At 45.4% G+C, this 11,509-nt stretch overlaps 1 protein-coding gene across 1 annotated transcript; it reads right to left on the bottom strand.

Moving 5' to 3' along the window:
- Window positions 1–7,019: 7,019 nt before the first annotated feature.
- Window positions 7,020–10,693, bottom strand: BHLHE22 (basic helix-loop-helix family member e22). Its single transcript, XM_043601153.1, has one exon. The coding sequence runs from the start codon at window positions 9,834–9,836 to the stop codon at window positions 8,697–8,699; it is 1,140 nt and encodes a 379-aa protein (XP_043457088.1). The 5' UTR covers window positions 9,837–10,693; the 3' UTR covers window positions 7,020–8,696.
- Between the last annotated feature and the right edge of the window lie 816 nt (window positions 10,694–11,509).

Below are 11,509 nucleotides of genomic sequence, written 5' to 3'. Positions count from 1 at the left end.
CCAAGAAATATCAGGGACTAATACGTTTTTTAATAAGTTTATTTTAACCAGGCTGACCTTGCTAGTCTCTAGCTCTGAATAATTGTAGTCATTCTGTGGAGAGATGTAAAAGAACAACAAAAAATAGAAAAGAGATCCCATTAGACAAGGTCTTTGTCTTCTGCAGGTCGCTTAACACAGATCATGAATGAAGATGAATACTTGGACAGTGTTCTATTTATTCATAAGGCTGAAATCCAAATTGTAGATAAAGCAAGTAATATGGGATGGTGTTGAAGATGAAATGTGGCTCCTTCAGTAACTATACGTACAGCTTTTTCCTGGACACTTGACTTCTCTAAGAAACACTCCTGTGAGTCATTAACGTTTTTACAGGAACTTGCCTTAGCTCTAAAGGTGTTCCTGTGTATTTGAACTAGTCAGTTCAGTATTGTTTAAAAATTAAGATAAATTATGTCATTAAATGGGCAGTCTATGAAATAATTATCTGTGATTTCAATTTTACTATAAAAACCATTTATCAAGTAAATAAAAATTTTATTTTTTTAACTGTCTGGAAGCAGCCATGACCATGTGAATCATAATATACATTTTCTATTCAGGATATAGCTGGATAGAAAAAATAGTCAGTGGTTATGCTGGATAATTTTAACTGGGTTTGATATAGTTTGTTGTCAATTATTTGAGGAAAAGTGGGATATATTGCTAAATATACAGGAAGTAAGTGTTTAGTGATACACTCATGAAGCATTTTATTTCCCTTACAACATTTGGTGCCTATAGAAGAAACTAGAGGTAAAGAGAACTATAATCTAATAATAAATAATAGGTAAAGGTACTAATATCTAATGATTCATCCATGAGTCACTCTTCAATATAAAGCATGTGTTAATTTAAGATTTTCATTTGTTTACAAGAGAACATTTACTCCATATAACATTTATTTCTAAGAACTTATGTCATTATTACCTGATAAATACCCCAGATTTTTTAGTAAATTCTTTCATCTTTTCTGTTTAGTGTTTAAATGAAATATACTTTTATTTCACAACTTCTAAGAACTGTCCAGTATATTTAAAGTTTTACAAATGTCTTTGTTTTGTTAAATGGACTTTTTTTTAAGTATTTTAAATCAGTTTTGAATTTTTTTAATGAGTCTTGAAGTCTACAGAAAGTACTGTCTCTGTGTTTTCAAGTTAGGTATCCATTTTTTAAGTTTTTATTTTGAATTAATTTTAGATTTACACGAAATCTGTAAAATAGTATTCATTTCTACAGAAGAAAATCCTCAGACTAAACAATGTTTGCAAAATGTTAAACTAGAGAGTGGTCCCAACACTTAGCCAGTTGGAGACCTTAGTTAATGCTTGAACTTTGGAGATGTTTATCCATAATAACTACCCTCTAGGACAACCTGCTATAAATAACAGAGTGGCAGAGAGAATTTGAGTATGTATTGTGAACAGATCCTCTATTGTCCAATTAAGAATGGTTTTCATAAAACACCATTTTTTTCTAAATTTTAAAAAGATCTTACTTCAATAATTCTAGATTTTACTTAATTTCGCTTTCTTAAAAAATGTACACTTCAAAGATGTATATGCCTGATGCTTCTCCAAAAGAAAATTAAAGTAAGTTACTCCCTGACCCTGCTTCCTGATATGTGGAGCATTCAATAGATAGATTTCCTTTCCCTCTCCAGGCGCTGTATGTTTCTGTGGAGGCCTGGTTTGGAAAATCATTTCCTTTCGTGGACGTCTCATGGCTCAGCCTGATACCAGGATTCTGACCATAGCTCTGCAGAGAAACTGTACATGGCAAAGGTAGCTGTCCTTACTTGAACAGACAGTGCATGATTTAATGTCTTAACCAGTTAGGTATATAATCCAGGTGTCTCCCATTATAATAAGGTATTATTTGTCTTCTCTTCTCAAAGAGTAGGTGAGGATATTTAACAAAGAAATCCTTATACCAAGTTCTTCAGTAATTGCCAGAGCAGAATAAATGCATAAAATGAGCTTAGGCCATGAAGCATTTTTATGTTTAAATCTAAATTCTCATCTCTAAACATCTCTATTAACACAGCAGATTTGAGTTGCAACCATCCTCCTAATAAAATGTGAAATCTTTAAGATTGTGAAGCATTTGTAAATAATGGATCCTTTAAATATCCCTGAACTTTATTCTAAAACTTATAAGGAGAAATAATAATTGCTTTATATAACCACTGATACCATTTTAGCATTTGATGAAGATGTTAATTTATGGTTGGTTAGCAGTTTATGGCTGTCATTAGTTTTTCAGTTTGGTCCACATTAGAAATCTATTTTTCTTTTTTATTTTAATCTGAGACAATTATATAAAGATATGGTTATGTTTTATCTAAAATGTATCATTCTACTATAGCATTTCAAATTATTCACAGATCATAGTTCTTATATGTGCATATATGAATTTAAAAATACAGCAATAAAATGCTTGAAACAGATCATAAATTTGCTTCATATTTTATTGCATCTCTGAATCAGGTTGAGAAGACAAGGGCAACTATGGTCTTTGGGAAAGAATTAACTCTTTCTCAAGCTGGAAAGGAGAATGATATCACATGGTGCATAATTAAAGGCAACTCCCTATCGAAGCATCCTGGTGACTTACTTGTAAGATAGGCTTGTCTATTTTATTATATATGGTTGGGGCGGGGGTTGGAAACTGCAAAATCCTCTTTCCCTTTGCAATCTAGCCTTCCCAGCCCAGTCGTTTCTCTTAAAGTTTCTAATCTGTATTTCTATATTGCTCGAATTAGAGAACATAGGGGAAGGAAAGAAAGAAAAGTCACACACATACACATCCACACGCATTCAGGGGTGCCTGATAATTTTGTAATTATCCAGAAATCTCCTGGATCCTGTTAAGAAGAGTAAAAAGTGGTAGAATTTAACCCAAATTAAACCTCAGAAAAAGCGAGCAAAGAGTTTCCCCTGCCTTGCTAGGGAGCAAAGAGCTCTTTGAGGTTTAAAACTGGGGCGCTTCCACAGAATTCCTGGGGTTAGCAAGGCTGTGGGGTGTTCCTGAGAAGCCTGGGATCTGCCCGTGAACCCATCTGCCAGGGGGCACAGGGGACAACTGGATACAAGTGCCAACTCTGAAAAAAAGAGTTTGAGGCAGAACCCTGAACTTCGCTTTTTGTGCCAAGAAACTTGGAGGCTGGTTGGTTGTTTTTGCGGGATCGGGAGGGGCTGGGCACTCAGTCCAAGGGGGACACTGGGAGAAGGGGTGCCCTGCGGCTGCGGACATAGAGTCCCTCCTAGGGCGCAGCGCGAGCAGAGCGGCGCGGTGGGCACGTGTGTTGTGGACTTTCGGTCTACAACCTTGGGCTGCCTGGAAAACTGACTCTCCCCCCTCCCCCCCTTCTTCTGCCCTCCAGGGTCCCCAGTACAAACATGTGCCCTGGCTTGGGGTGAAACAGACACCTGGTTATGCAGCACAACCTACAGTATCCTGGTTCCAGTAACCACACATCAGAAGAGCCAGAGATTCATCAGGAAGAAAAGGGCTCTTACCCTGAGAGTTGTTTTTGCTCTTAAACTTAAGTTATTGTCTCCTGTTTTTTTCCCCCCGCTCTCCTTCCATCTACCGTGCCCAATGTCTGATTTAAAAGGCCAAATTGAAATCAACCTGCACCACATTGGCAAAGCCGGGAACATCCGAGTTATAAGTGCCAACGCGGAGCGCGCAGGAGCGGGGCTCATTTATTTTGCCCACACACACAAAAAAACTGTTAATTGATGTAAAGTTGCTTGGCACGAGGATAATTTAATCGGACCTGCATTTTAATTAAAAGAAAACTTATTTATGTTTCCGATGTTTACGTTGAGCAATTTAATTTTGTTTGGAGGCACTGTTGTGCACTTGGTAACCTCCCCCTACCACCACTTGCCCAACTGAATCACAGTTTCATTAAAGGTTTTGCTAAGGAGCCTCGCCTGACCAGGATTCATTACCTCCTGCCTTCTATGAGCACACTTTCGGGTCTCCTCTCGCTCTGTCGCTCCACGCGGCAGAGCCGCCACAGTGTGCTGCGAGCCGGGAAGTGAACTCTCATCATTATTTTTCAAAGTCTGGGAAGTGTATTATCCTTTTTCCTAGTGGTAATTAGTTACCATAGCATCTAATACGTAAATGTGCCCAGAGCACACCATTAACAGTTAAACGGAGGATTCAATTTAACACATGATTATATCTTTCATAAGTCATTATATTGGAAAGTCAATGCCACTCATGCTGGGGCAATCTCAGGGTCTAGGGCGCGTGGAAAGGTTCGGTTCCAGCGTCCGGGTCCCAGAGTTCGTGGAGAAGGGAAACCTGTGATCCTGGGCTCTCCTGGGTGAGCTGTAGACAGTAAGGATGGGTGGTGGGTGGGATAGGAGGGAGTAGAATTTAAGCTCAACACAGGATCTTGGGGGGATGCCCAGCTGCGGAGAGTGGAGAAGGCAGCACAGAATGCGCGCGCGCGCACACGCACACACACTCACACACACTCACACACAAGACGGGGAGGGGAAGGAGGGGTACTAGCAAGCTCTTCCAAGATGATCATTTGCTGGTCCTGTAGGAGTCCACGAATAACCCCGATGGTTCTGTAGGTGCCTAGTGTCAAGCTGGAGATGAGATTAAGTAGGAATTAGAATTTAGAGAAGACAATTGAAATTAGAAATTAGAGAAGGAAACCGGTGGAATAGAAAGTGGGACCCAGGGTCCTCGCTCAACCTCATTTGCCTACTGTCTGTGCTCTAACAAACAAGTAGCAGGATCCATCCTGCGGGGTTTCTCTGAAGAAGCGCCCTACCTAAGGCGCGGTTCCGGGGTAGCAGGCTCAGAGGCGGGCGAGGTGCTCTGGCCGTCTGGTGAGCCACAGCCTCAGGGGCCAGCCTGTCTGCTCCGGCCAGAGAACACTTCCCCAAGACCACACTGATGCCCCTGGTGCTCAGCCACTCGGTCCCGACGTGGATGGTACATACTGGAAATACATCTGCGGCCCACAAGCGTGTGGGCCAACTTTCCAGGCTGGGCCGCGGCAATTCAGGACTCAAACCTCAGAAAGGAAGCAGCCCCCGGGGGCGGGGGGCGGGGGGGGGGGGCGGTGTGCTGGTTGCCGGGATGGAGAAGAATTGCTCCTCCGGCAATCAGTTTCCTTCTTTGAAAGTTGCTGCTGAAGAAACTGAAAAGTTTCAGGCCATCTGGAGAGCCACCTAAGAAATCACGGGAAACCCCTCTCCTGGTCCTTTCAGGTGTCCTACCTTTACTCCTAGAACCAAACGCTGGCCAACTCCTGGATTTGGAAAGAGAATTGATTTGTCTGTAATTACCAACCTGAAAATAAATATTATTAACCTCTCCATTTTTAATAACTGTACATATTCGTCTGACATTTCAACTTATCCTCAACATCCTCTCCTTTCCCCATCCGTTTCAAGTCTCTTCCAAGAGTAAGACTGGAGATTGAATGAATGATCAAAGAATAAAAGAAGTATGAGCATTTCTTTCTCTCCTGAAGTTCAAGATTTGTTATTTGTACAATTTCTAATAATAGCTAAACAACACAGAGGTGACAGAGTATTTCAAGGAGGCCTTCTTAATAATGAGAAATATCAAGCAGTAAATCTTGCAGCAAATGTATGTCCTATAATGTTAATATGCAAAAAGAAAAAAAAACCTACTGATGGTGGCTGTGGTTAATTCCTAATCAGAATGATGGACAGCAGGGCCAGAACAATACAAACTAATGGCTGTGTTGCTGATCACTTTACCCCTTGATTAAAGACACCCAATTATGGCGCAGAACAGTGTCGTAATTATGTTTCTTAATCACATCCAGGAGGTTTAATTGCCTTAACGATGTGTTTCATTAAATGAATTTAGGTATTATAGTCGACAGTTTTCATACACAGTTGTTTTCAAATTAACATAATATTAGACATCGTCATGGAAATTGTTTTAATAATCATAATTAGACGCACCCAGGCTTTGTCTGGTAAATGCTGAGAGACGGTCTCTTCCTGCCTGGGGGCTGCCCTGGTCTGTTCCCTCCCTCTACCCCCACTCTCTGACTGGGAGGGCTCCAGCTTCAAGGCCTTTTGCTGTTATGTTTTCTGAAAAGTTACAGGTTCTGATTAATCTTTTTTGATGGCAAGTGGAGCAGAAAATATCCTCCCTCACCCCCCACTAAGTTTGATGTCATTTAGGGATATCATTATGAGCAGAGGCTATGCAGACAAAAATGCATGTAGCCTACTGCCTACAGAGGAAACACTCTAACAACCCATCACCACCACCACCATCTCCATAACCTCCACCACAGCAAAAATCAAGCCTTCTACATTTGAGGACATTATTAAGATCCAAATACAAGCCTACACAGACATTCTTTAAAAGAATCAATTCTCAACCCGATCCCAATATAGTCCCTAAAAATCTCATTAACAAGCCACACTAGTAAGTTTTGAAAATCTCTATGGGCATTGTTTACACTTATAATTAAGCCTGGTTGATTTTCCTGTTACAAAAGAGAAAAAAGTGGAAAGCCACAACAAAATCCATTCTCAGAGAATCCAAACCCATCTCTTTTCCTGGGCTTTCAGGCAGTTGGAGATAGAAATTTTGATTAAATTCTTTAAGAAACTTTACCCTCTTTGATGGGCCCTGGCATGGTTAACAGTGCCATCCAAGTGGGAAGAGTTCCAGAGGCAGCATGGCCTTCAAAGTTCATACCAGCAGATAGGAACTCTGGATCTCCTCTGGGTCTCACCAGTGACCCCACTGCTCTCTCCTCCCATGACCAGGCCCAGCCATCATCCTACAGACAAGTAAACAAGTGAAGTGGGGCTACTCCTAAGTGGGTATCCCTGCCCAAAACCTAGTTCCACCTTCTCTGAAACTCCTTTCTTTTTTGTTACCTTTCAAGCAAAGTAACACAGAAGAGAGGGGACTGCTCCTTCCACAAAGCACAGCATAATAAAATGTTTGATCAAAATATTTTAATAAAGATTCTTTCTGACATAGATACACATACAAATGGTCGTACATAGCTGTCATAGTCTGATTGACCTATTTGATATATATATCATTCTTTACACATCCAAAACCCGCCAGTAAATCCATCAAAGCTCCCAACTCGCCGTCCAACCTGACAAGCTGAATTTGTATTATCTGCAAGGAGTGGAAAATAGCAGGACTCCATTTTTAAAAAAGGTTTTCTTGATTTTCATAGGATAGAAAGGCAGGCAAACAGCCATGCAAACTAAAACTGAAAGCTCACTTTGGGTAAATAGCTTCTTGCTCTTCCTTAGTTTTATTTTATTTCTTTTTAAATTTTCTTTTTTTTTTAGAAAAATAACAAAGGATTTCACACCATAGGCAAATCAAACCAGTCTTTTAACTTAAATAATTCTCCACAGTTAAAATAACTTATATATGTACATATATATTAAAAGCAATTAAATTAGACCTTTTAAAAATGCACAGCACAGCCTGGAAAAATATTTGCTTAGCATGTTCTTACTTATAGGATCTATTGCTGTGATGTCCTTCCCTTTTAGAATGCAAAGGAGTCCCCTTTCAAAAAAAGAGATCAATTCATTCATCAATTAAGAATACACCTTCCTGTAATTTTTGGACTGAAGCAATTTATTAAAGCTCAATTTAAATACAGGGATGATGCAACTGAAAATATCCAGGTGACCTTTGATAAACCTAAGCAGCTCAGATACATCAATATGTCTCTTCATACTTGTTGGCAAATAAACCTTTTAAACACTTGGCACACAGTATAAGTTAATCTATAAAACAGAATTTTAGAGGCATTAAAAAAAAATCTGCACAAAAGACCCATGACCTTAACACATGATAAATATTGTTGATGTGGAAGGGTCACTGAAGAATAACAAATAAATACCATGAATTGTTAATACATCATTGCAGAGTGAAAAGTAACAAGGTGCACATAAATATTTTTAAATGCAATTCTTTCAGCCACAGTCAGTTTTTTTTTTTTTATATCACTCTTGCCAAAACTTTTGAGCATTTTCACAGGATTAAAGTTCAGAGACAATAAAAAATACAAGTCTTTCATAGCAATGTGTCTCTTTCTGGTTTTCTTCCCCCACTTAAATAAGTCTACATTTCAAGTTTTTCTCCTGGCTCAGAATCAAAATTTATTTTCAAGTGCCCTTTCTGATTTGTCTGAATGAATATTCATCCCACAAGCCACCCAACCCCGGACTCCTCCTCTGCCCCTCAGCACTAGCCAAATTCACAATTATTAGTAGGATTAGTATTTTGCCATTTAATAAATACTCTCCACGCTTAATAACCAAGCGACTACTTCCCAACTTATATTTTAAGCTTCCTTGCGGTCTAGGCTGCCACCAAAGTTGCCACTTTTCTGAGAAAAAAAAAAAAAAACATCCATACTTCATCCCAACTCCACCTCCCTCCTCCCTCCCTCCCCACCCCAAAGACCGAGATTCTGGGGATGTCGAGGCTAAAAGTCCCGTTTGTCTCTGATACTTCTCAGTTTTCGCCTCTGTTTTGTTTGCAAGTGTTTCACAACTACGAGAGGACCAAAGTAAAAGGGGTGGGGGGCAGCTTTTCACTTTCCTCTAGCTTTGGGGTCGGTCTAGTGTTTTCCGGGGGTGTGTTTAAGGCTTCTCCGTGCACTGTTTGCAGAGGCTGGAGGAGACGCTGTTAAACAGGGCGCACTTCTCCGGACAGGAGGCGGCCGGGGGCAGCCCGGCGCTGAACGGGTAGCCGGCAGCCTGCTCGTAGGCGCCGAGCGCCGGGTGCAGGGCAGCGGCAGCCGCCGCCGCCGCCGCGGAGCTGGGCAGCGAGGCGGCCGAGATGGCCTGGCCCTGGTTGAGGTAGGCGACGAGGCGCCGCATCTCCTCCAGGGCCTGCGCCTGCATGAGGATGTAGTTCTTGGCGAGCAGCAGCGTGGCGATCTTGGAGAGCTTCCGCACCGAGGGGCTGTGCGCGTAGGGGATGACCGCGCGCAGCTCGTCCAGCGCGTCGTTCAGGTCGTGCATCCGCCGGCGCTCCCGGGCGTTGATGTTGAGCCGCAGCGCCTTTTGCTCTTTGGATTTCTTGCTGCTGCTGCTGCCGCCGCCGCTGCCGCCGCCGCCGCCGCTGCTACCCCCGCCGCTGCCGCCGCCGCCGCCGCCGCCGCCGCCGCCGGGGCCCCCCGAGGGGGCGCTGGCGCCGCCGTGGAGGTGGGCGTTGGAGCAGCCCTCGGCCGCCTTGGCGCCGCCGCCTCCCGCGCCCGGGGAGGCCCGCGGGTCGGCGCCTCCGGCCCGCAGCACCAGCTCGCAGCGGCCGTCGCTGTCGTCGTCGGGGCTCTGCTCGCCGCCGCTGCTCTCGGCCACCGAGCCGCGGCTCGCACTCTCGCCGTATTTGAGGCACAGGGCGGCCCCGGCCGGCAGACTGCTCAGGCTAGGGTCGCCCCCAACGCCGGCAGAGCCCACGAGCAGCCCGGGGACGCCCACCCCGCCGCCGCCGCCGCCGCCGCCGCCGCCGCCGCCTCCCGCGCCGCCGCCGCCTCCCCCAGGCGGTGGCAGCAGCAGCCCTGCCCCCTCGGGGTCAGCCGGCTCGAAGCAGCCCAGGGGCGAGGAGGAGGACGACGCCGGGCGCTCCCGGGGCGGCGGCGCCAGGGACAGGTCCATGCCCGGGGGCGTGGAGCGGAAAGCCGCCTCCAAGCGCTTTGCGGTGGAGGCGCTCAGGCTCTTGTGCAGAAAGAGGTCGTCTTCGCCCGAGGAGGCTGCGCCGAGGTGCAGCCCGCGCTCCATGGTCCGGCGCCGGCGCACAGCCCCGGCCCGCCGCGCCGGCCGCCGCCGCCTCGGCTGGGGAGTCAGGCGGCGCCGCAGACGCGCCCGAGCCGGGCTCCTGGGCTGGTGCGCGCGTCGGTCCCGGTGCTGCTGGCAGCCCTCTCCCCTTCTTTTTCTTTTTCGCCTTCCCCCGCGCTCTCCGCCTCCTCTTCTTCTTCTTCTTCGTCTCCAGCCGATGGTGCTGGCTGCTGGGGCTCACCATGGGCCGCGGCCCCGCATGGTGGGAGGGTGGGCGCGGAGGGAGTGGAGCCGCCGCCGCTGCCGCCGCCGCTCTGAGCCCAGCCCCGCGCCGCCTCTCCGCACCGTTTATCTTGCTTGGATTCACCTTCAAGAGATTTCCGGACCCATCAACCAGCCGCCGCCACAGACGGGGGAGTCTTTTACATCATTATCTCTGAGTAGGTTATTATGAAGAAGACTCGCCTGTTGGGACAGCGCTTTCTACCCAATCAGGTTAACGTTTTAATTAATAGGATTAAAACGGTAACAAACAATCGCAGGCGCTATCTGGCCGCGAGTCTGAATAGTTTCATTTCCCAGGTCTGAAGACAGGCAGCAGCTAGAGCTTTATAAAAGGCGCCTGCTCCATTATTCTGCGTGCCATCTGTATACACAGCTTAGCGCATATGTTTGCAAGGCGCTGGGTCCTGTTAGTAACCCAACAACTGCCTTTAGCTTGACATGTGTGGCGACTTTCACTCATCAATGAGCACACTAAAAGCCCTACTTAGAGCCGAGGATGTTCTTTGCTCCTTCAGCAAATTGTGGCTCGGCGGCAAAGCCTGGGAGTCCCGGGGAGAGCAAACGCCCCCATCCGCCGCACCCCACCCCCACTGCCCTTCCCTCGCCACTGCTGCCTCATCTTGTGCTAAATTACCCTTCCGGGAGAGAATTATACTCCACCCCTGTTCGTGGAATGATCTGGATTTGGTGACGGGACTTTCCGGGGGGAGGGGGCGAAGTAGTGTCCCGCTGGCTTGCCGAAAATTCACCCAAGATTCTCAGCTAGTAAGGGAGCAAAGCAGTCGTACCCCTGGAACACACTGCCTTGTTTCCACCCCGCACGCCCATTGCCCATTTCCTATCCGGATGACAAAAAAAAAAAAAAAGAAAAGAAAAGAAAAAAAAAGAAAAGAAAGAAAAGAAAAGAAAAAAGAGAAAAGAAAAAAAAAGAAAATGGAGAACAACTTGATTATGCAGCCCATTAGATTAAAAAAAAAAAAAAGGAAGAAAAGAAAGAAGGAAGGGGTGCTTTTTCAGCGGTCTCCAAATGACTGTGACAGTGATGGTGATCACGAAGCATATGATTTCCTACGCGGGAGAAAACTGGTTTCTCAAACTTTCCTCAAGATTAAAACCCAGTTGTTTCAGAATAGTCAACTCCACCAGGAGTCAAATCCTCTCACACACCAAGTGGGGCACTTGAGCGTGTTTATTTACCCGAAGACATAACCGACAGCCAGGAAGCCATCCAGGGACATCTGGATGTGCCTCGGTTGTTCTTGGAGGGCTGGGAAGGGAGAGCTGTGAAAACGAGTGCTCCTTTCCGGATGGGAAATGGTACACGCGGTCCTCTAGCTCCTGAGTTCGATCTGGGAGCACATGGTATTTAGCGGCTGGTTTTCATCCTTATG

The sequence above is a fragment of the Prionailurus bengalensis genome, chromosome F2, assembly GCF_016509475.1.
Source record: "Prionailurus bengalensis isolate Pbe53 chromosome F2, Fcat_Pben_1.1_paternal_pri, whole genome shotgun sequence".
Lineage (NCBI taxonomy): Eukaryota > Metazoa > Chordata > Mammalia > Carnivora > Felidae > Prionailurus > Prionailurus bengalensis.
This window is presented reverse-complemented; position numbering and strand designations above follow the sequence as displayed.